This window comes from Chelonia mydas, chromosome 23 (assembly GCF_015237465.2).
Source record: "Chelonia mydas isolate rCheMyd1 chromosome 23, rCheMyd1.pri.v2, whole genome shotgun sequence".
In the NCBI taxonomy this organism is placed as follows: domain Eukaryota; kingdom Metazoa; phylum Chordata; order Testudines; family Cheloniidae; genus Chelonia; species Chelonia mydas.
The window spans coordinates 10058690-10083522 of NC_051263.2; the positions used below are offsets into that span (position 1 = coordinate 10058690).

Sequence of the window (24833 nt, forward strand, 5' to 3'; positions counted from 1 at the left end):
ACCCTCTGCCCCAGCCCTGAGCCCCCTCCAACACCACAAACCCCTCATCCCCCCACACCCCAACCCTCTGCCCCAGCCCTGAGCCCCCTCCAACACCACAAACCCCTCATCTCCAGCTCTAGACAGAGCCCTCATCCCCCTGAACTCCAACCCTCTGCCCCAGCCCTGAGCCTCTCTAAGCCCCCAAACCCCCCAGCCCCAAACAGAACCCTCACCCTCTACACCCCTACTCTTGCCCTGAGCCCCTCCCAAACCCCTCAGCCCTGCACCCCCTCCCTCTGCACCCCCTCCCATCCCCAAACTCCCTCCCAGAGCCTGCAGCCTGCACCCCAATACTCTGCCTAAGCCTAGAGCCTGCACCCCAGACGTCCTTCCCCACTCAAACTCCCTCCCGGAGCCTTGGGCAGGTGGGGGGCAAAGTAGGGGCGGGTTCTGGGCACCACCAAAATTTCTACAAACCTGCCACCCCTGAACCCATGTACACACGGAACGAGCATGTAGCAAGGAGCCCAGGGCAGCCAAATTGGGTTCAGCTGTGTTATTGACTACAAGCCGGCCAGCGTGTTGCGGTCGGATTTTCCCCACTGACGCAGTGGCGGACCGCTCCACGGCTGTTAGGGCCCTGGGCTGGGACGCAGTGGAGCGAGAGGGCCTGGGTTCCCCTACCACCGCCACCCCACCGTCAGGAGTAGCAGCCTCCCCACTTGGTTGTCAGGAGGCCTGATTGGTCTGGCACCCGCCTGAATCAGGACGCCAGACGGTTGTGCTGACTCTCCCACCAGAGAGCTAACCTCCCCCAGGCTGCGACGGCTCTGCCGGACTGTAGGCCAGAGCCCCCCTACTTGATTGCTGCCCCGCCCTGATGAAGGGCCAGGCAAATGGACCTTCTGCTGCTCTGCCTGCCTGACTGTAGGCCAGAGCCCCTACTCGACAGCAGCCCTGTCCTGAATGAGGGCCCCGGGCAAACAGACTCTCTACCGTTGGTCAGCCTGACTGCAGGCCAGAACCATGAACACTGAGCTATTTCCCCTGAACCAAGGTACCCCGGAAGTATCGTAGCGAGGGGCGTGGTCTCCCGCCCAGACGGATGGGGAGGGAGCCGCGAACCCCCTACAGCCTCTCTTTCTACTCGTTCATACTTTTTCTCTAAATATGTCAAAACACAGCACGGTGTTAGGGCCCTGGGCGGGGACGCAGTGGAGCGGGAGGACCTGGGTTCCCCTACCACCTCCACCCCACCGTCAGGAGTGGCAGCCTCCCGATGTGGTCGTCAGGAGGCCTTCTGCTGCTCTGCCTGCCTGACTGTAGCACAAGCACGCAACCTTCCCCCGGCCAGACACAGAAAAATAATACAAAATAAATGTTCAAAAGGGCCGATGGTGCCAAAAATGAACACGACCGGAAACGGGGACGGAGGGCGGGACGTAAACGCTACACGGGGCATGGAAACCTGTCAAAAAGTACATGGTGATAAAAGCTATTGAGCAGTTAACTACTCACGTGGCTGGGCAGGGCAAGCGGCCAATGGGGAGGAAGCCATGGTCCGGCATGATGTGTTCCACCCTGCTCCAGGCGGGCTCTGGTGCACCAAACCCCCAGAGTAGGGAGGCTGGCTTTTACTCGGACAGCTGGGCAGCTTCAATGACTGGGCTCTCCCTTGTACATATCAGTCTCATCCTCTGCAAGAGTGTTCGTAGGCTGGCACGGGCTGGACGGTGTTTCTTGCAGGCAGTGAGGATTAGCATGGTCTGCAAAGCCAGGCAGCTGACAGAGGACTTGCTGTCCTGCTGCAAGCCTTTGAGGACTAAGATTGAAAGGAAGGAAATGGAGGTCAGAGCCATGGTGCTCTGGAAAGCCCTGGCAAACCAAGCCACAATGAACCCCATTCACTCACTATTTCTAGAACTGCCCCACCCCTGCAGGATCTGATGGCCTCATCCCTGCCTGTATTTAAGCTCCCCCTTCCCCCCGGTGCACAGATGGGCACTTAAGCCCAGAGAAGGGTAGATTCACAAAGGGGGCTGGGCATTGTTAGGCTACGCCTAACTTCCGGTGCCCTGCTGCCCTCCAGGAAATGCCGAGGAGGGAGCTCTGCCATTCCCTAGCTCTGGTTGGGGCCGAGCTGTGAACCTGCTCTGGGAGTGAGGAGCCAGAGCTATGTCCCCTCTCCGCCCCCTTTTCCCCAACAAATGTGGAGGAGACGCTGCTCTGCCCTGCGCTGGCCCAGGGGTCCGGGCACGCAGCAGGGAGGTAGATGACCGGACGTCACCTCAGTCTCCTTTGGAGCAGTGGCTTGACACCAGGCACCCCACCTGGAGGTGACTGCAACAAACCCTGGGCTAGTGAGTGCAAGGGGGGGAGGCAGGACCCCACCTTTGCTGTGTTGCGGGGGGGCAATCATCTGCGAAGGCCAGCCAGCTCAGGCCCAGTTTGGGGATTTGCCAGGCCACAGCTCTGAGGTCAGGGCTAAGTGCCTGGGCACATGCCAAGCAGCAGACACCACAGGGTGAGGGGGAAGCTGATCAGGGGTTTGGGGATCTACATTTTGCAACCCTTTGTGGCTCTCGCCCAAGATCACATTGCTGGCGTCGGAGATTGAACCCAGCCCGTGGCCCTGGGCCATTCGTCCCTCTAGCGCTCAGTGCTCAAAGCGGGTACCACTCACCGTTGAAGATGGCCTCCAACTTCTCCTGGCTCTTCTGGTCCAGCTGCCGGGCAGTCAGCCCTACACACACAAACAGCTCATCACATCCCTGCATCCCCAGTGAGGGTGTCAAAGCGTCTGTCACCCTCCAAGCAGCGGGGCTTTCCCCTGCCCCTTGCTGCCCAGGACGGACTCCTGAGTCCCCAGGGGAAAGGGCGAGTCCCCAGGGATGGCTGTGGGGCTGGTTGCCAAAGGAGAGCATAGCGCCTTGAGGTTCCACTACCACGAGCCCATGGTGGGGTGGGGGGAGGGGGGGATGGGCACTGCATGGGGAGCAGTGGGGCTGGAGGGGGCCCTATCAGCCGATCAGGGCAATTTGGGGTGAGCTTGCTCCTGCGGGTTTCTGACACCCCTGAGCCTTCATTCGGCAATCAGGAGCCCAGGGGTTACTTCTCGCTGCCGGCAGGGACTGAGGAGAGCCTGAAACTGGATCCAGCCCCCCTGCTTAAGGGACCCCTCTGCTCTGTGGTTACCTAGAAACCTGATGGCCGCTTCTCTAATGGGAGCCTGCGGGTTTTTCAGAAAGGCCATGGCCTGGCAGAGGAAGGTTTCTGCCCTCTCCTTGTAGCACGCCACCTACGAGCCAGAACAAGGGAGCACAAGGTTATTAAAGGCCTTTCCATCCTGCAGGCCAGGTTCCAGATCTGTGGAGTGTCCTGCTTTCACCCCTCCTTCCTCTGCCGGGGAGATCATGGAGCGGGACTACAGCCAGGGCCAGGTGTGGTCCCGGGGCTGGGGCTCGGTGTGGGCACGGAGCCGGGCAATGGAGGGCTCCCTCACCAGGCAGTCACAGCCTCGCCAAAGCTCCTTTCGCTGGACGAGAGCACCGAGCTGGCTCCACCTTAGGAACTCCACAGCACGGCTGAGGGCGTCCCAACACACCTGCAAAACAAGAGGGGCCGGGGCGAGCCGGCCACGGTTACAGGAGGTGGAAGCCAGGGCAGTCCCTCGGCATAGGCGGCTGCATAGGGGACCACGAAATGTGGGGCACCAAATTGCCCCAAATTTCATGGTGCCACTAGGCGGCTGCATGCTGCACATGCAGCAGCCCCAGCCCCAGTGACCCTCCCTACACCTCGGCCAGCCCCGCCGCGAGCTGCGCCCACTACAAAGGGCAGGGCTGTCCCTGGGGGGGGCCCAGACAACTCCCTCCGCCCAGCCTCTTCCCCTTCCCCCCTGCTACACCCCTGGCCCGCCCCCATTCCACCTCTTCTCCGCAAGCCTCTTCCCCCAGCGACCCCACACTCACCGGCAGTGGCAGGAAGTGGAGCAACCCGGTCCCAGCCCGCTCTACTCCAAAGAATTGCCCCCCGCACTCACCGGCAGTGGGAAGCGGAGTGCCGGGGCTGGGAGCTGGCAGAGTAGAGCGGACTGGGGCCAGGCTGCTCCGCTTCCCGCTGCTGTCAGTGAATGTGTGTGTGGGAGGGATCCCTTTCCCCAAACCCCCTCCCTCGAGCCACACGGCTGGAGCCGGGGCGAGGGAAGCAGAGTTGGCTACTCCCAGCTCTCCGCTAATCCCCCAGGCCACTCTGGGCCTGTGGGCCCCCCAAAAGTGGCCCCACACAGCTCCTGCTTCCCAGACCCTGGTGGGGGGGAGGGGGAGGCCTGGGACCCCACACAGCCCCACTGCGGGGGGGCTGGATAGGGCACCCAAATGGCTAGGGACGACCTGGCTGAAAGCCACTAGCCTAGTAACCGGAGGCCGTGTGTGCGGAACGGTTCCCGGCCCGTGGCTGCTCGCGGAAGGGCGGAGGTGTGGCTAAGGCAATGGCTGGAGACCTGACTCAATTCCCAGCTCTTCCTGCAGGAACTCAGGCAAGTTGCTTAGGCCCAGGGCTACAAAGGGATTTAGGTGCCTAATGCCCATGGGCATTCAATACTTCTGAGGTGCTAGGCCTCATGCTGGGCCTTAGTTCCCCACCTCGTGGGGGGTAGGAGGGTGAATTCATTACTGCTGGGAGCATTTGGCTCCCAAGTGATGGGGGCCATGAGAGCGAGCGTGTGCACAGGCACCTGGGGCGGGGCGGAGGGGGGGCTTGGGCATGTCATGGCTAGTAAGAGCTGTCCAGGCTGCTTGGCCAAGGGCACATTGGGTCTTGGGCACCATCCGGAGGCTGGGTAGCTCTGGTCCTGGTAGGAACCATGGCCAGGGTTGTGCTCTTCCCACCAGCACAGCCAGGGGAATGTGCGGAGGCCAGTGGCTGTAGGAGAGGTGACCTGACCCCTCCGCCCACCCATTCTCTCAGCCTGGCTGCCGGGGGGGAGTGTTGGGCTCAGAGGAGGCAGGGAAGACTCAGCAGTTGGGTGGGGCGCCATGGTCGTGGCGCTACTGGACACAACGTTCAAGTGATTTTGAGCACCTGATTGTCACAGCACTGAGCACCTGCCCTCTGCCGGCCAGACCCTTGAAAGGGGGGTGTCACATGTTGGTCCCCCCCCAACAAATTCCTGGTCACTGTAACAATCTCAGCTGCAGGCTCCAGCCTGTGGCCTCACCTGGGACACATTGGGACGCTCATCGTGCAGGAGGAGGAGCAGCGGGACCAGGCTCTGGAGGACGAGCTCCTTCATCTTCCTCCTGTTGGGCTCCCTTACAAGCTCCAGCAGGTGTTTAAAGAGGGCGATGGAGAGCACCCGGAGTTTGCTGGACTCCTGCAAGAGAGGATGTGGGGAGGAGACGCTGTGACGGTCGTGCTCACCCAGCAGGGTGAGCGCTCACTGTGACAGAGATGTCTGCCCTGCAGGGGGTATTGCTAACTCACCCCCAGTCATACAGGCACAGCTGGGGGCCAGAGTCTCATGGGCATAGCGCCATTGAAGGCAATAGAGATGCAGGTTTCCATCAGCTGAGGGGCTGGCCTGGCAACTTCTTGGCCAGAGAGAGCAGTAAGGTGGGGTGAGACAGCCCCTGGGATCTCGCAGCCAGCTCTGGGCACACTGACATCAGCACCCGCCTGTCAAGCCAAGGGGAAACGCTCAGGGCAGAGCAGCACCAGGACAGGGGCGGCAGAGAGGGAGCGATGAGGAAAGATTCAAAGAGCGAAGGGATGTGTGTACTTTGTCCTCCCGCTTTGCGTGCCCGACTCACACTGGTGCTGACCCACAGCGACCCTCTAGCGAGGCCAAGGGGGCCAGGCATGGGGGGCAAATTCCTACACTGGTGTTAGTTCGGGCCACGCACAGGGACCTGGGGGGGATTTAAGCAGGAGCAAGGGGTGGTAAATGTGCAGGAGCTCCCAGATAGGGGGCCTTGGAAGCCATGACTGGAAACCACCCAGCCTCCAGGGGCTTGGGGTTCGGCAAGGGCTGCCCCACTCCTACACATGGGTTTCGTGTTAACTCAGGGTCGGCCCCACTTGGTCACATGATGCCCCCTCGCTGCATGGCAGCTGGTGGAGCCGGACCAGTCCAGTGACCTGGGAGGCCGGGCGAGCTGTGCCCAGCAGGGAGAACCAGGAGCAATAGCTGGGGGCTGTAGGGAGGGGCCACTGCTTTCTGGGAGGTGAGGCTGAGGGTAAGGGGGGGCACCCTGGGGGGGCGGGTTGACTTGAGCTGTTCTGAGAGTGGCTGAACCTTTAAATGGTGCCCCCCCAATCAGCAGTTACGTGTCGCCTCTGGGCACCAGGTTCTAGACCAGGCAGTTCTCTGAGTGACGTCTGTTGTAAAAGTGTTCATAAGTTCTTTTAGTCTGTTTATCTGATTTGGCTGCGCTCTCCTGTCTGGCCACTTTGGAGACAGGCTCTAGGAACAGTAGTTCTCAGTCGTCTTTCCATCAGGAGCGGGTGCTGGCCTAGATGCAGGAGCTGCTCTTGGTGTTGATCTTTAGCTGGGCCTGTGCCACTGCTAAATCAAGAGCGGCCGGGTCCCAGCAGAGTTGGGGAGGGCTGAGGGTAGGATTTAGCGTTGTGAGAGCTGGGGAGGTGGGTGGTCCCTCCAGGAGCCCCCACTGGGGCGTTACCCCTGGAAGGCAGTAATGGATGGGTCCCTTTCTCCCGCCCACTTTGCTGGCTCTCGCCGTGCAGTGGGGGACTGAACATCAGTCTGGTGAACACACTGGCGGGGGCTCGTTTGTGGTTACAAAAGGCCTGGGGAGAACTAGCCCCTCCTTTGATGCTGCCCTGCCATGAGAACGAAGGGGAGAGGAAAGGGCGGTAGCTGCAGAACCTACAGACGGAGCCGTTTCCTTATGGAGCTGAGAGGCCAGCTGTGGGATTCCTGGCCAGGGAGGGGAGGGGCAGGATTTTCACTAGGGTACCATCACTTGTTACCCTGGAAGCCAGCAGGAGCATTGCGGCACCCTGTGCTGCAGAGGCCCCCTCGCTGCATGCAGGCTCAGGAATGCATGTCCTTCCCTCAAGGGGAGCCTCGTCCCCAGGCTGCCCTGATCCTTGTCAGCAGGCCTGCAGGACACCAGGGTTCCCACCCTTACTGCCATATGCTCTGATGGAGAATGGGCTAGCAGAAGAAGGCGGGAATGGGTTCATGTCATTTACGACAATCCTTTTTCTGGCTGGGGCCATAGCATAGGTCCCGCTAGCCCACCCGCCAGCCCCCATTCACACGTCTGTGGCTTGAAGGGTCTCCCGCGGGCCGCCAGGCCTTACATCATGAAAGAACGGCAGGAGTTTCTCAGCCACTTGCACAGCCACGGTGCTGGCGCTCTGCCTATCCATGCCGGCGAGGATGTCTCTCAGCACGGTGATGGCATTGGAGATGACGCCCCTGTCTGCCTCGTGTAGCCGCTCCACGATGACTGGCTGCTGACGCTGGATTTTCCCCACCTGTGTGAAAGGAGGAGCTGCTTTACGAAACACCCTCCGGTGACCCAACAAGCCATTTCCAAAACAACGTCTGCCTCCCCTGCAGACAGAGCCACGGGAACTAGGAGTGCAGGGGGTGCTGCAGCACTCCAAGCTTTTACGTGGGGCTCTGCTCCTGGCCCCACACACAAGGTCCCAGCTGCCGGCCCTGCGCCAACTCCCAGCTGTGGCCCCAGCCTCGGCCCCCTTGCCCCATCCGTCTCCCGCCCCCCTGGAGCCATGGGCCTGCTCCTGACCCCAGCTCTAGGGGTGGTGGGGTGTGTGGACAGGTGTAAGGGGGTGCTCAGCACCTCCACTAGAAAAAGTCTTCTAGCGCCCCGCCTCCAGATGACATGTTAGAGCCTCAAAGCCCTTGCACAGCCCCAGCTAGGATCGCAGGCAGCGGGGCCGGCTACCTGCAACATAAGCAGCTGCTTCCTTGTACCCCCGATCTCAGGGGGTGGTATTTATTAGCAGGTATCATCTGTGGAAACTTCTCTGCACAACACCTTGACCCCAAACAAATCAAGTGTATTCTTCTTATAAGGGTTAGAATAGCACCTCCAGCGCCTATCTGCAATCAGGGCGTGTGCTGGGGGCTTTCCAGGCACAGAAAGAGACATTCCCTGGCCTAGAGCTTACAGGCTAGACACACAAAGGAAGGATTTCTATCACCGTTGTACAGACATGGAACTGAGGCACAGAGAGGCGACATGACTCACCCATGGTCACCCAGGGAGTCTGGCAGAGCCCGAAACTAAACTTGGGTTCTGCTGAGTCCCGGGCCTTACAGCCCAGCCTCGGCGAGGGAGCCGATTTTGTACACGAGTTCTAGCGTTGGTCTGTTACTAAAAGCCAGATTCAATCATTTCTGTATTTGGCTTTGAACTGTTCAAAGACAGGCCCACAAAACCTGTATTGGACACTTTTTCCCTGGGATCAGGGGAAAAAGTGTCCAATACAGGCTTACTGGTTCCGGAAGGAAAAATAAAACACAAGCAAGTGAAAACCAGGCTGAGGACATGGAACAATGGGAATGGTGGATAACAAAGAGAATTACAGTCATGCCCTCTCCATGTCTGATCGATTCATTGTCCGTGTTTAATAAACTGGACTGACCTGCTATTCTCAGGGTAAGTAAATTATCATTAGGGAGAGTTGCCTTCAGATTGTCTCCTCTTTGACCAGGCTGCCAGATCTGTGTATTTAAGTCCCAAGGGTTTTCTCTGCCTTCACTATGCTGTGTCTATCGCACTTGTTATGAGGTCTGAGCAGCAAAAGGCCCTTCTCGAGCTCTTCAGAGGAGCAAGTGCTGCGGGACAGAGCTGTGACGTCAACAGTTAAAACCTACGAGGCTCAAAAAGGGGATTCGTAGGAAAAAATGGTTCCAATTGAAGCAAAATGGCTCTGTCCCGGCGTCCCGGATCACTGGTGTCACCAGCATTCCCTGGAGGTCTAGAGTCCACAGCTCTGCTGCTACTCTAGTGCTAGGGTTCTTTGGATCACACACCCAGAGACGCACCCTGCAGGAGCCAGGCCCTGCCCTGCAGAACAACAGACAAAAGCCAGGCAGGGACTTGCCCAAGGTCACCCAGCAGGTCAGAGGCAGAGCCAGGACTAGAAACCAGGGCTCCTGACTCCAGGCCAGGGCCAGGTCCCCTGGGAAGCTTTCAATGACTCCAGCCCTGCATCAGCTCCCTGATGAAGGAGTTGCCAAGACTTTGAAGGAAAGAGCTCAAATTCAGAGGGATCATGGTAAATTGGAGGACTGGGCTATAGACAACAAAATGAAACTCACCCAAGACAAAAGTGAGGTGCTACATTTAGAGAAGAAAAAGCAAATGCACAGAAACAGAATGGGGGATAACCGGTTGAACTGCTGAGAAGGATCTGGGAGCTGCGGTGGATCACAGCCTCAGCATGAGTCAGCAAAGCGATGCTTTTGCAAAAAAAAAAAAAAAGCAAATGCAATTTTCGGTTGCATTAACAGCGGTATAGCCTGCAAGTCATGGGAGGTGATAGTACCACTCTACTCAGTGCTGGTTAGGCCTCAGCTGGAGTACGGTGTCCAGTTTTGGTCACCAATGTCTACAAAAGATGTGGAGAAACTGTAATGGATCCAGAGGCGAGTGACAAAGATGATCAGAGGGATGGAACACAAGCCATACGAGCAAAGGTTGAAGGAACTGGCTATGTTTAGTTTGGAAAAGAGGAGATTAAGGGGGGACGTGCTAATGGCCTTCAGATTCTTCGAAGGCTGCCAAAAAAAAAGATGGCGAAAAGTTGTTCTCTCTTGCCACAGAGGGCAGGACAAGAGGGGATGGGTTCAAACGACAGCACGGCAGATTTAGATTAAATCTCAGGAAAACCTTCCTAACTGTAAGAAGAGTAGGACAATGGGACAGACGACTAGGGAGCTTGTGGAAGCCCCTTTGCTGGAGGTTTATAGAAGGAGGCTGGAGCCATCTGTCTCGGCTGGGATAGACACAACAAATCCTGCATCTTGGCAGGGGGCTGGACAAGCTGACCTTGCGATCCCTTCTCACCCTGCGGTTCTATGAGAGCTGTCCCAGAGCACCAGGAGAGGGTTTCGGCGTGTTCTGCCTCGACCATAGCACTGGCTAGAGTCACGCTCTCTCTCTTGGCCCAATGGCGATACCCAGTGGGAGACTGAGAGACACCCTGAGGCCGTGGAGGGGGAACACGGCGCTCCTTCCCTTGCTGCAGGGGCTGGAACTTACAGCCAAGGGGGCGACGCCAGCCTCTTGCTGAGAGACATCGTGATGCTGGCGCAGCGGCCATTCCTGCAGCCTGTCGAGCAGCTCCCGGAGGACCTTTCCTGCGGTCTTGGGGTGGGATGTCAGCACCCTCCACATCTCCACAGCAACGCTGCAAAGGGAGAGAGCCGATTTCACCTGGCCAGAGCCCCGCCAGCCTCCTGCACCCACCGCCACCTGCACCCTGCTGGGTCTCCCGCCACCGGCTGGCCCTTTGTTGCCCTCCAGATGCAGTAAGGGCCCCCACTGCCTGGCGCAGGCTGCATGGGGGCCGGGTCTGAGTGTCAGCCCCGGGGGAGGCCGAGGGCTGCCATCTGGGGTTTTGCAGGCTGGCCTGTCTCCACGGCATGTCAGCCTGCAAAACCCTCCAGAACAAGCAGCAGCTCTGCAGGGAGCAGGAGGTCTCTGGAAGGTTCTGCACACCCCTGTCCCGGGCAGCAGGACCAGTCCGGGGGAGCCGGAGCGCAAGCGGCAGCAGCCCCAGCCCCGTACCTGTCACATGACAGCGAGCAGCCCAGCAGGGTTGTGACCACCTCCTCGCTGTACTGGTTGCCCAGCACGACAAGGGCCCTGAGCAGCTGCTGCTGGGCCAGCGGCTCGCTGATGGAGTCCAGGTTGTGGTAGATGCTCATGACAGCCTCCGACACCTGGAAGGGAAATGGGGAGATGGGAGCCTTGGCTTCCTCGCGCTGCTATTGATCTGGGATGCCAGGGACCTGCCGTACCTGAGAGCCATCTGCCCTCCCACATCCTCTTCTCCAGCTCCAGGCCTAGAACACAGGGCCAATTCCTGGCCTATCGATTCATAGACTGCAAGACCACAAGCGGCCATGGAGATCACCTAGACTGACCCCCCGCATTGCACAGGACCTGCCCCTCAGTAATGCCGAGCGCCAAGAGGCAGAGTCTCCCACGGATGGGCTCCCCCAGCAGGCTGTTCTCACTGCAGCTCTTACCCTCTCCAAGCTTGGGCTGGGGACCCACAGGATCACATGCAGCATGTGCCTGGCCGCCACCGAGTCATGGACGCTGGTGTCTCTCATGCCCTCGATAGCAGTGAGGAGGAAGTCCATGCGCTCCGATGGGTTGAAGTACTTCCCAAACATCTGAAACAAACCCGCCAGTGAAACCCCTTTTGCTGCCCAGTGCGGTTCCAGTCGGACCGAGCAGCCAGGAGTGCAGGCAAAGCCCGCTCTGCCGGGACAGGGCTGGGTTACTGCACCTGGGACGCACAGTCCCCAGCCAGCAATCAGGAGCTGTCGTACATGGCAGAGGCCGGCGTGGCAGTGCACGGGGGCACAATACCGCACAGCACGGATACACTCTCTAGTGGTCAGCAGGGGCTGGCACTGGTGCGTGGACGCAATGATGCCTTGGAGAGCATTAATCTCTGGGGAAGCTCCCACCACACCTGACAAGGAGCTGGGATCAGGTTTGGATGAGACCCAGTGCATCTTGGGATGTGGCATGTAGGGAGGCATATTGGTCCGCAATAGTAGAAGCCTTGCCAGCAGATCGAGGGAAGTGATTATTCCCCTCTATTCGGCACTGGTGAGGTCACATCTGGCCCCCCACAAGAGAAAGGATGTGGAGAAATCGGAGAGAGCCCAGCAGAGGGTAACGAAAATGATTAGGGGGCTGAAGCACATGAATTATGAGGAGAGACTGAGGGAAGTGGGCTTATTTAGTCTGCAGAAGAGAAGAGTGAGGCGGGATTTGATAGCAGCCTTCAACTACCTGCGGGGGTCGGGGGGGCGGGTTCCAAAGAGGCTGGAGCTCGGCTGTTCTTAGTGGTGGCAGGTGACAGAACAAGCATCAATGGTCTCAAGTTGCAGTGGGGGAGGTCCAGGTTGGATATGAGGAAACACTATTTCACTAGAAGTGAGCTGTAGCTCACAAAAGCTTAAGCTCAAATAAATTGGTTAGTCTCTAAGGTGCCACAAGTACTCCTTTTCTTTTTGCGAATACAGACTAACATGGCTGTTACTCTGAAACTATTTCACTAGGAGGGTGGTGAAGTCCTGGAAAGGGTTACCTAGGGAGGTGGGGAATCTCCATCCTTAGAGATTTTTAAGGTCAGGCTTGACAAAGCCCTGGCTGGGATGATTTAGTTGGGGTTGGTCCTGCTATGAGAAGGGGGTTGGATTAGATACCTCCTGAGGTCTATGATTCTATGAGGTGGAGTGGGCCATAGGCAGGGCTCCGGCCCAACTGGATGGGGTCAGTCACACGCCTGGGTCTGTCCCTTCCCCCTGACTCCTAGGGTGTTAATTTCTCTCTCCTGAGAACTCTGGGCACAACAATCCCAGGAAGCATTGAAAGTAGTTACCATGGCGATATTGCTGGTGTTGGTGAACCAGGTGACCCAGAAGGTGTTCTCCGCTCGCCACTCCCTGAAGACCTGCAGATACTCTGCACTCTGCTTTGCCAGCGTCGAGCCTGAACCAGGGAGGGGAAACAGACAGCAGGCAATAGAAATCAGAGGTTAACTTTGGAAATGGGAGTTTTGCAAGGAAGTTTAGAGACAAGTACATCTAAGAAACATACTGTAAATTCAGGCCAATAAACTCCCCCCACCCCCGAACAAAACTAAACAAACTAACCCCCCTGGAAGAGTCAAAATAAACCAGGCAGAAGTGCAGCAGCAGTGTGAGGCTCTCCAGTTGATTGCACTGAATGCAGCATGTAGGATTACCAGCCCTGTGGGCAGCTAGCACATCTGGGCATTTGGCCCAAGGAGCTACTGCCCTCGGAGACCAGGAGGCCAGAGGATCTGAACTGGTGGAGCCAAGGAAGACAGCGAGGTACATAGAGGAGACTTTCAGGGATGCAGTAGAGTGGTCCCACCCCCCGTCTGACAGCCTCTCTGCTGCTGAGGAGGGTGAAAGTTTCTGGGAAGGAGAACATCGAGCTGGCGCAGAGGGAGATGATCCCATAGTTGGGACCCACCTTCCAGATGAAGTCAGGATATTCTCTCACACTGAGGCTGCCCCTCCTGAGGCGGGAAGCCCAGTTACAAAGAAAAGCCAGGTAATAGTAATGGGAGATTCAATCAATAGACATATAAGCAGTTGGGTTTGTGATGAGTGGGAGAACCGCATGGTAAATTGCCTGCCTGGTGCAAAGGTTGCAGCTCTCACGAGACAGCCAAACAAACTTATGTGCAGTGCTGTGGTATGTAAGCTAATGTTTAAATCGGCCTCTGTACGAGATAGCGAATGTGACAGTGAAGTTTATAAAAGTCTCCAGATGTGATCCCTGGCAAGCCTGACTTCAGGACCAGGCAAATTGTTGAAATGATAGGAAAGAACAGAATTATCAGACACATAGGTGAACACAATTTTTTGGGGCAGAGTCAACATGGCTTTTGTAAAGGGAAATCATGCCTCACCAATCTACTAGAATTCTTTGAAGGGGGTCAACAAGAATGTGGAGAAGGGTGATCCAGTGGAAATAGTGTACTTGGACTTTCAGAAAGCCTTTGACAGGGTCCCTCGCCAAAGGCTCTTAACCCAAGTAAGCTGTCATGGGATAAGAGGGAAGGTTCTCTCATGGGTCAGTGGTTAAAAGATAGGAAGCAAACAAGAGGGATAAATGGTCAGTTTTCACAGTGGAGAGAGGTAAAGAGCGGGGCACCCCAAGGATCTGTGTTGACACCAGTGTAGTTCAACATAGTCATCAATGATCCAGAAAACAGGGTAACCAGTGAGGTAGCAAAATTTGCAGATGATACAAAATGACTCAAGATAGTTAAATCCAAAGCAGACTGCGAAGAGCTCCAAAGGGATCTCACAAAACTGGGGGACTGGGCAACAAAATGGCAGATGACATTCAATATTGATAAATGCAAACTGGACACCACAATCCCGACTATACATACACAATTATGGGGTTTAAATTACCACTCAAGAAAGAGATTTTGGAGTCATCGTAAAGAGTTCTCTGAAAACATCCACTCACCGTGCAGTGGCAGTTAAAAAAGCCAACAGATGTTGGGAACCATTAGGAAAGGGATAGATAATAAACCAGAAAAATGTCATAACGCCCCGATACAAATCCAATGTGCGCGCCCACACCTTGAATACCGCGTGTAGTTCTGGTCGCCCCATCTCAAAACAGATATATCAGACTTGTAAAAGGTGCAGAGAAGGGCGACAAAAATGGTTAGGGGTATGGAAGAGCTTCCATATGAGGAAAGATTAAAAAGACTGGGGGCAAGTCTACACTTAAACCACTCTATCGCCATAGCTGCACCGGCGCTGTAGCGTTGAAGAGAAGATGGTTCTCTGCCAACAAGCTCTGAATCCACCTCCCGGAGAGGCGCTAGCTATGTCAGTGGGAGGGGTACTTCTGCCAACAGGGGTGTGGATTTTTCACAGCCCTGAGCAATGGAGTGATAACAATATAGGTCTGCAGTGTAGACCTGGGACCATTTAGTTTAGAAAAGAGCTGACTAAGGGGGAAGATGACAAAGGTCTATAAAATCATGACTGGTGTGGAGAAAGTGAATAGGGAAGTGTTATTTACCCCTGCACATAACACGGGAACTAGGGGTCACTTTCTGAAATTAATAGGCAGCAAGTTAAAAGCAAAGAAAAGAAGGTATCTCTGCACACAATGCACAGGCAAGCTGTGGAAATTGTTGCCGTGGGATGTTGTGAAGCCTAAAAGGATAATTGGGTTCAAGATAATTAGGCCGTGCAACCCCAGACTCTGCATGTCCCTAAACCTCTGACTACCAGAAGCTGGGACTGGATGAGAGGGGATGGATCACTCCAAATTTCCCTTTTCAGTTCATTCTCTCTGAAGCATGAGGCACTGGCCGTTATCAGAAGACCCAATACTGGGCTAGATGAACTGATCTGAGTCAGTATGTCCATTCTTATGTGAGTTATGAAGAGTAGAATATGGACAGGGGAAGCTAAAGACATCAAGGGAAACTCCATGGCTTGAAGGACTATGGATACTAAGGAAGTTTTTTTCAAAAAGTGTATTGGGAACAAAAGAAATCCTAGCAATGGTGTAGACCCCTTACTAGATGGAGACTGTTTAAAAGGATGCAGAAAAGGCAGAAGTGTTCAATAAATATGTTTCCCATGTTTGGAAACCCCATGTCAATGTATTTAGGAAGGACAAGGGTCTCCAGTGCTCTTACGTTTTTGCCGCAGCATGAAGGTGTAGAGGTGGTGAAGTCCCTCCATAGCCGATCGGCAGATCTCCTGCTCCTGCTCAGCACAGCGCAGCGTGAGACAGCCCACCAGCTGGCCCAGGACTCTGAACTCCTCCACTCCCTGACGGAGAGAGGGAGCAAGGGGAGTCACTCGCCCCTGCAGGCCCAGCGCAGCATGTCCCCCTGGCATTGCACTAGCAAGGGGCTAGAACCGGGGGAGGCAGAGCCCAGCGCAGAGAGACTGGGGACAATGAGAGCAGGAGGAGCCATGGGGCCCAGCACCAGGGACTGAGGGAAGCTCAGCAGGGACGGGAAGTCTGGGTAGCAAAGTCAGCAAACGTTGCCCTCGAGTGGGGACCTGGGTAAGGAATGAACTAACGTCCAGTCTCCATCTCAAGGGCAAGCTCCTAATCCCAGCCCCTTCTCCCATCCCCCTCCCTCCACTGACCTCAGGTCCAGGAGCGTGAGGTCACCTTGGACTCCTCTTCTCTGCATTGCGCCTCTCTCACTCCATCCTGGAGCTCCCCACAACCCCCACTTCCTGCGCCGCACCCAGCCTGCCGGCTCTCTCCTTCCGGCTCGCTCCTGCAGCCTCCCCCTCTAGCCTCCCCCTCCTGCCAGACCTTCCCTTGCCCCTCCTGCAGCCCCTGCGCTCGCTCCCTGCTCTTCCCCACGTTGTCGCACCAAGCCCCTTGCTCTCCTCTCCTGGGGTCTGCACGGCCTCCCCTGACCCACTCCCCATTGCTCTGGCTCCTTTGGCCCCTCCCATACCTTTCACTGTGTCCCCTCCCACCTCCCTCCTTCTCTTCTGCTGCCCCACCCTCTGGGGGCATATCATCCAAGCGCCCCCCTCCAGCTGCCGGAGGGGAGGCCCTGCCACAGGGGGGATGGAGCAGCTGGAGCAGCTCAATGGCCCTGAGCACCCAGAGCAGGGGGTGTTCATCTGGCAGCCTGGCAGGAGCTGATGCCAAAGCATCCCAGGGGCAACTGACAAAGGGGGTGAAGAGACACCTGGGTTCAGAGGGTGCTCTCAGGGCGATCCTCTGTAAATCCGCTGACCCTGCAGAGCAGACTTTGGTCCTAGGGGAACAGCGGGGAGAGTCCTTGGAGATAGAATTATGGGGCTCCACCCAAGGCCCACTGGAGTCAGAGGACAGACCTGTCCACATCAGGGCTCATTAGATTGGACTCCTACTGAGGATCTTGCTGAGTCACTATTCCAGGCCCGGGTTTTCCCTGCCAGGGAGCGCTGCACCGCGAGGCTGCTCAGTGCAGTTAGGAGACGGCCAGAGTCACAGGCTGCTCACCTTGAATTGGTGTTGACCAGAGATGAATTTGCTCAGCCAGGTGATTCTTCCCACTGCCCTCAGCCGCACATGCATCTCCTTGGATGCGGTCCAGGGGAGCAGGACCTGAGAGAAACAGATTGGGACAAATTGCGAAGGAGAAGTACCAAAAAATAGCACAAGCACATAGAGTGAAAATCAGAAAGGCTAAGGCAAAAATGAGTTCTAACTGGCAAGGGACATAAAAGGCAATCAGAAGCAGCTCTGTAAATGCATTAGGAGCAAGAGAAAGACAAAGGAAAGTGTGGGACCACTACTCAGCAGGGAAGCAGAGCAAATAATGGATGATACAGACAAAGCCAAAGTGTTTAATGCCTTTTTTGCTTCAGTTTTCACTAAAAAGGTTAATGGCGACTAGATGATGAAGACAATATTAACAACAAGGGGGAAGGAATACAGGCCAGCCTAGGGAGAGAACAGATAAAAGACAATTTAGGTCAGTTAGATGTATTCAAGTTGGCAGAGCCTCATGATATTCACACGAGATGGAGCTAGACAAAGCAATCTCTGAACCTTTAGGAGTGCTGAAGTCCCAGAGGACTGGAGAAGGGCAGCCACAGAGCCTATCTTCAGAAAGGAGAACAAGGAGGCCCCAAGGAATTCTCCACCTGTCAGCCTATCTTTGGTACCCAGAAAGATCATTGAACAAATGATTAAACAGTCTGTAAGAACCTAGAGGAGATAATAGGGTGATAAGGAATAGCACCATGGACTTGTCCACAACAAACCATGCCAAACAAATGTAACTTCCTTCTTTGACCGGGTTACTTGCCTAGTGGATGGAGGGAGGCAGTATATGATGATGTATATGAAGTTTCGTAAGGCTTTTGACACAGGTCCACAAGACATTCTCATAAGCAAACTAAGCCAATATGCTCCAGATGAGACTACTCTAAAGTGGGCGCACAACTGATGGAAAGGCAATCCTCAAAGAGGAGTTATCACTGACTCACTGGCAAACTGGGAGGGTGTCTGAAGTGGGGTCCCCCAGGGGTGTGCCTGGGTCCAGTACTGGTCAAAATTTTCATGAAGAACTTGGTTAACAGAGAGGAGAGTATGCTTGTCAAGTTGGTGGATGACACCAAGCTGGGGAGAGTTACAAGCACTTTGGAGGACAGATTAGAATTCAGAATGAGCTTGCCAAATTGGAGAGTTGGTCTGAAGTCAACAGGATGAAATTCAGTCAAAACAAATGTGACGTAACACACTTGGGAAGGAAAAATCAAATGCATAAAAACAAAGTGGGGGATAACCTGCTAGGTGGCAGGACTGCAGAAAAGGATCTGGGGGTTATCGTGAATCTCACACTGAATAGGAATCAAGAGTGTGAGGCTGTTGTGAAAGAGGGAAATGTCATTCTGAGGTGTATTAGCTTGGAGCACTGTGTCCAGTTCTTGGCACCCCGCTTTAAGAAAGATGTGAACAAACTGGGGCCTGTCCAGAGGACAGCGACAAAAATGATGAGCGGTTTAGAAAACCTGACCTATGAAGAAAGGGTGAACGACTTGGGCATGTTTTGTCTTGAGAAGACGGAGGGGGCACCTCCTAACACTCTTCCAATACGTTAAGGGCTCTTTTACAGAGGATGGTGACTAATTGTTCTCCACGTCCCCTGAAGGTAGGACAAGAAGTAATGGGCTTAATCTGCAGCAAGGGAGATTGAGGTTAAATATTCGGAAAAAGTCTAAGGGTGGCTAAGCACTGGAACAGGTGACCTAGGGAAGTGGTGGACTCCCCATCATGGACGTTTTAAAAAAACAGGCTGAACAAACACTCCTCAGGGACGGTCGAGGAATGCCTGGCCCTGCCTCAGTGCAGGGGGTGGAGTAGATGACCTCTTGAGATCCCTTCCAGCCCTGCACTTCTGTGATTCCCTCTTCCCAAGCTCTGGGATCGAGAAGACTGAATATCTGCCGAGGACATTTCCCTCTTTTTGGAGCACAAAGCACCCACAGAATCGACTTCCTGTGGCCCCAGAACTAGAACGTTGGGGGAATCTAGCTCTGGGCTCTGGCCAGTATTGGTGGGGCCCATGGTGAACACAAATGAATCCCAGGCTCAGATGAGGCTCAGTGGAGAACACGGCAGATCCCGCACTCCTCCACCCCCACCCCATGCAGACGTTTTTCAGATATAGCGGGGGCACTTGGTCCTCCAGCCCAAGAACCTTTGTATAGAACGTACTCTGAGGAGCAGAAGGCACGGGAGTGTCCCATGCTTGCGATTAAATGGAGCCTTGGTCCCAGAGCCCCACCCCAGCTATAGGACTCGTCCCCTTCCTGCCCCCATGCCTCCACACCTCCAAGATGTTTTCCAGCACCACAAGGTTGGGCTTCTCCTCCTCACACACCAAGGCCGTCAGCAGCTCATCCATGGTGTTCAGAGTCTGCGTGCAGAGCAGAGGAGAAACCACAGCAAGTGGCGTTACCCAGCCAGGCGATGAACCAATGCCCTGGCGTGTGACATGCCCCAGGCCATGGCAGCCCCTGCTATTCCAGCTCACCCTCTCACTTGTACCCGCAGGGGACCTACTGCAAACTCTCCTGGCAACAGGACCCCACCCACTTTTGCTGTCCCCAGGGAGGCCACTGCACACAGTCTAATGCATTAGAAGAGTCAGGAAGGACTCCGCATTTGAGGGGGAGGGGAGATTTCCAGCCAAGCTTCACTTCCCCTGGCCTGTGTGCATCTCAAGCAGCCGATCTCATGGCCCCCAGCCATGCACTGGGGTGAATGTGCTTGTGAAGGGAGTGTCTGTTCCCCACTAATTGCCGGTGCCTGTGAAGGATAAATGCCTACTACTGCTACCCTATGAGGGAGTTACTCCTTTATCTGCGGCGGTGGGGCTTGTGCTTTGGTACTGCAGGTCCTGAGCTGAAGCGCTGCCAAGGAGCTGTGATCATTACACTCTTATGCCAGCGCCAGGTAACCCAGGGGGCAGGGACACGAGCGACTTGCAGGATTCTCCCTCGGTTTGGGGCAGCTCCTCATGGCTAGTTTGGGGCTTACGTTGTTGTATAGAGCAGCCTCCACGCCCTGGTTGGTCTCTGCTGGAGGCAGGGAGAAGGTGCTGGAGAAGCAGACGGTGAGCAGGCTGGATAGCTCCATTCCCCGCAGCAGTGGCTTCACTTTGCTAAGAGAAGAGACACGCGCGGATTGGAGGGCTGAGGCGAGACTGATGCACTGATGTTGGCCTCAGGCTCCCAGGACATGACGGGCAGGCTTCTGGGAAGCTGAGAGCAGGGCGCCAGCGGCACTGAGAGAGCCCCCCATGGCGCAGGCTGTGCCACGTGCCAGGGCTCAGCCTGCCCAGCCTCTGAGCCACAGGGAGTCGCTGAGCTGCCGGTGTGATGCAGCTGGCACAGCTGGCGGCGACTCCGGTGGCTCCGCTCCAGCAGTGCCCAACTGCCCCTCTCCCCCCGGAGCCATCGCCTGCGGGTCCCAGAGGGGACCAGTCCAACCCCCTCGCTCCCTCCCCCACATCTTCACATGGCCACTTGGAGAGGTCGCCAGGCACCGAAGGATCCTCCACCACCAACCCACGGGTGCCAGCGCACATGCACCAGCACCATGGCCTGGTGCCACGTGCCTGGGGGAATCAGAAGACGGGAGAGGAGCAGAGGGGGCAATGCCCTGGAGAACTGGCCATGCCAAGAGGCTGGCGTGTCTGGCTGCACACAGCACTAGCTGGGGCTGCGCGGGCAGGCCGGGTACCTCAGCTCCATGATGGCGAGCATCGCTTGCTGACGCACCCCGCTGGTCAGGGAGTCGACGGACTCAAGATCAATCAGCTCCTGGGGAGACAATGTGGGGAAGTGCCAGCCGGGCTCCGAGCTCCCGTAAGACTCGGACTGGGGAGCAAAGCGCAGGGCCTGCAAAATGTGGCCTCGGCAGACAGGTCGTCCTACTGTGGGCTTGACGGTGTGCAGGGCTCCAGCTGGGGAGCACAGTGCAAGGCCTGTGGTCAGTGCCCCAGCGTCACGCGCCAGTGCACTGCAAAGGCTCCATCAGCATTAGCACCCAGGGACTCCACCTGAGATCAGGCTCCTTGTGCCAGGTGCTGCACACACACAGTGAGAGCCAGTCCCTGCCCCAGAGAACTCACGAGCCAACTGGATGAGACAAGGCATGGGAGGGAAACTGAGGCACAGAGGGAGAAGTGATTTGCCCAAAGGTCTCACTGAGGAACTGAGCCCCAGCCCACTGGACCACCCACCAGCACACGCTGTCCCACGTTGAGGGAAGGGAGGTAAGCTCTGGAAAGCTTTCTGCAGCGCCGCAGAGCAAAGACTTTCCAAATCTACGGAGCAGATTTGTTGCTAGTTCCCTATTGGGCACTGACTGCGGAGTGTTGGGGCTCTGTGCAGGGAGACTGGTGTATACAGAGCGACCTGGTGACTTGGGAAGCTGGGTGCAAGGGAACAATCTACGTTTCAATACAGTGACATGTTCAGGACCAAAGAACGCAGGCCACACTCCCAACACGATCCAGCGATTGGCAGTTGAAGGTAGACAAATCTGCAGATCTCTCCAGGCCAATCACTAAACCCCCCAAGTAACATAGCCCGAGTGTGTGTTTTACTCACCTTTATCTTCTTCACAAGGAGGGCTTTGCCAAGAAAAGCTGCCAGGTTTCCTTCTGGGTGCCTCGTGAGGACGGCCCTGCTGATGGTGATGACACAATCCAAGAATTCAAGTTTCTTGGCCTCCTCCTATGCCCCGCAGAGATTAGACAAAAACAGGAAGGTTAGTGTGGAAAGGAGCTGCCAGTGGGAGAGATGTCAGAAAGCTTCCCCCCAGCGTTGCTCAGGCTTTGATATGCTGAATGCCAGAAGGCCATTCATCTCCCAACAGGAGTGACTATGTGGGTTGGGCAGGGCAGCTGTGTGTGAAACCAGACCAGAGAGGGAGCAGATCTCACGGGGTAGGTGTCCAAAGAGAAACTGCAACATGGGGGCTAAGCAGCCAGACAGTCTTACTGGGAGGCTTGATAGAGTGGGAGGAACATCTGGGTGTGACACCCTGACACCCCAGTATTCGCCACTGTCATCTAATTAGGATATGTTTGGTACCAAGTATGTCTTGTAAGATATCAGTCTAAAAGTCTTTCTCTGCTAGACATTAATGTCTCATTGGATTGCATGTGCTATCGTTGGATGTGACGTTCTGAAGTTCAGCTGTGTATGTGTTCCTGAAAAACACTGTGAGCTTCAAAACAGCCTTTCAGGTAGAACAGCAAAAAAGCCAAACACTGGCTCCTGGAGGAAATGCACAAGCATTAGGGCTACCCCAGGAACTGTGTGCAATAGAAACCTCCCCGAGATAACGCGACCCAATGGGACCTGTTGGACCCAGGTCACAGCAAAAGAGTTTTCCAGCAGGTGGGAAGAGAAGATAAAAGGGGAACAATGACATCGCGGGGGGAAGGGACGGGACCTCAGACTCCCTGCAATAAGATACCTGGAAACACCTGAGGGACAAAGATTGAACCATGAGAAGTGATGGTCCCAGGCTAGAGAGAGAGATTCCTAGCCTGTGCAAGAAAACCTGGGAAATCCAAGCTACAAAACCAAGGCAGCTTCTGCCTTAAGAATCTGCCAACTTGTTTATCACTCAGGGAGAATTTGCTAATGTCTATCCTATCTATCTGGTGTGTAAAGCTTCGTTTGTGTGTTTTGTTTATTTACTACGGTAATCTGCTTTGTTCTGTTTGCTATCTCTTATAACCGCTTAAAATCTACCTCTTGTAGTTCATCATCTTGTTTCTTGTTTATACCACAACCCAGTTTGTAGTATAAATTAGTAAGTGGGAGGAGGGGCAAAGAGTTGTTCATACCTCTCTCCACACCGAGGGAGGGGGCGAATGTCATAAAACCTTTGGGTCTGTACTCCAAAGGAGGTGGGCACCAGAGGACTGGGACAAGGCCCTTCAGCTGAGTCTTCCCAGAGCTGATCTCAGTGTCTGTGTCTTTCTGCAGCTGGGTGTGGCCCTGCCTGTGTGTATGGCTGGAAGAGGCATGTGAGCCGAGCCCAACAAGACAAGGTAACGGGGGCCCAGGCTGGCAGAACAGGCGGGCTCAGTGATAAGCCAGTACATCAGGTGGCACCTCAAAGGGGGGCAACCCATCACGCTGGGGACTGGCCAAATCCAGTGGGCACAAGTGGGCAAGGGGCATGGTGGGTGCCTTTTGTAACTCAAGAGAGGATGTTTTTAAGATGCTTTAGTTTCAACAGGAATTATTTGGGGGCAGGTCTCTGGCCTGTGTTATACAGGAGGTCACAGTGGTCCCGTCTGGCCTTAGAATCCATGCCTCATGCGGAGAAGGACGGATGGTGCATGTGGACAGGGCAGTAGCTGAGAGATCAGAGGAGGGCTCTTGGTACCTGTTCCTTGCCCTTGAGAAAGGCGTTGATGTAATCTAGGGTCTCTTTCTCCTGCGAGACTGGCCCCATAAAGCAGGAGGCATTCCCAGGTGATGGTGAATCTGATCAAAAACAGAGCAGTGGTAATACCTGGGGCTGCCAAGCTGCAGGCTGGGTGAGAGAGATCTTAGCAGAAACCCTCGCCCCCCGCTCCCACCCAAACAGGGTAGCAGCCCCGATGCACAACAGGGTCTGGCACAGCCATCCCTGGTTTCCCCAACTCTTTGCTGCTCAGCCCAGCAAAGATCCAGTCAGAGCCCTGGTTCCCAGCGGCCACCCCACTTCCCCGCCCGCACCCAGCATGCAGGCTGAGCCTGGGGATTTGGGGAGCGCCACACCTGGAAGGAGGCATGATGTCAGGCTATGAGTGGTGTCCCCGCTCTCCGGGCCATTGCTGGAGGGGGCAGAGGGACTGGCAGTGAATCGGTCTGCTCCCCGCTGCGGGAGAGGGAGGAGCTACCCAGTCTGCGCGGGATACGGGGACCCAGGGCCTGCCCGTTCTGCTTCCTCTGACTGCCTCTCCTGCCATCGACAGCCACCGGGTGTAACCTGGGCAGGCCCTGGGCTCCCATCATCAACCCCCCCACCCAAATGCCCTGTGCTGTGCCATGCGTCTCCCCCCTGCAAAGGAGCCAGCAGATGGGGCTGCAACATCAGGGGACATCTCATGCTTTGGCCGGCGCCCTGCAATCCTAGGCTTAACAACCCACAGTGCACAGAGCATCCCCTTCGACTGGTGGAAACATCTTCCGACCCTGCAGTGTGATGGATGGGGGTGGGCAATTCAGTCAGTCTCCACCTGATGCTTCTGCTGCCGCCCCTAATGTCCCGATCAGCTGTAGAGGCTGCAGCTGCTGCCAGCAGGAGGGGCCATTCCCCCCTGCCTGGGTTTTCCTGTTTCTCCATCTCATGGCAGCCCAGAGTTGTACAAAGGTGATGGAGTCTTCTCCCGCCACTGACACCCTGGTCTTGCAACCCCAACCCCCAGAGGGGCCAAGTCCCACCGCAATGCAGGGCCATGGCCCCTGCCATTTTTGCAGCCCCCTCCGCCCACCCAGGAGGCACCCACTCACCAGCATGGAAGGGCTGAGGCACACACAGCTCCTGCTGCTGCTGTGGCCTCTTCCGCGGACTCTTCCTTCGAGGAGGTCTCGTCTCCTCCCAGGCACGGATGGGTTTCAAGGGGACCTTGCGGACTTCCTCAGCCATCCTGCAAGAAGCCAGGACAAGGCATTGCTTGTGAGGGATGAGAGGCGACTGCCCCGTTCAGCATCAGGGCCAGTCCACGTATTGCCGTTTCACCAGCGCCTACAGCTGCCAGCTGAGATCAGGGCCCTGTTGCCCCAGGTGCTGCAGACAATCCCTGGGCTGTAGGGCTCAGACTCTAACTAGCCAAGGAAGCCAGCAGGGAAACAAGCCAATGGATGTGCTCAAAGTCACCCAGGCAGTCAGCAGTACAGGCAGGATTAGAACCCAGGTCTCCGGACTCCCAGGCCCATCCCGCAGGCCAAACGGCCTCACCTGGGTCACTCCCGCCTCTCCTTCTGCTGGTTCACAAACTGCCCAGCAGACAGGCTGCATCTAACCACTCAGGATTCTTCCTCCCCAGGGAAA

General features: G+C 56.0%; 1 protein-coding gene across 1 annotated transcript; it reads right to left on the reverse strand.

Moving 5' to 3' along the window:
- Positions 1 to 1134: 1134 nt before the first annotated feature.
- On the reverse strand, positions 1135 to 24428 carry LOC122463691 (maestro heat-like repeat-containing protein family member 7). The gene is made up of 18 exons (XM_043534873.1): positions 24293 to 24428; positions 23181 to 23281; positions 21383 to 21508; positions 20511 to 20590; positions 19806 to 19929; positions 19096 to 19182; positions 16758 to 16862; positions 15436 to 15571; positions 12610 to 12719; positions 11237 to 11386; positions 10773 to 10927; positions 10185 to 10392; positions 7309 to 7485; positions 5201 to 5356; positions 3485 to 3586; positions 3178 to 3280; positions 2666 to 2725; positions 1135 to 1804 (listed from the first exon to the last, which is right to left on the reverse strand). The coding sequence occupies exons 1-18, from the start codon at positions 24426 to 24428 to the stop codon at positions 1617 to 1619; spliced, it is 2304 nt and encodes a 767-aa protein (XP_043390808.1). The 3' UTR covers positions 1135 to 1616.
- Between the last annotated feature and the right edge of the window lie 405 nt (positions 24429 to 24833).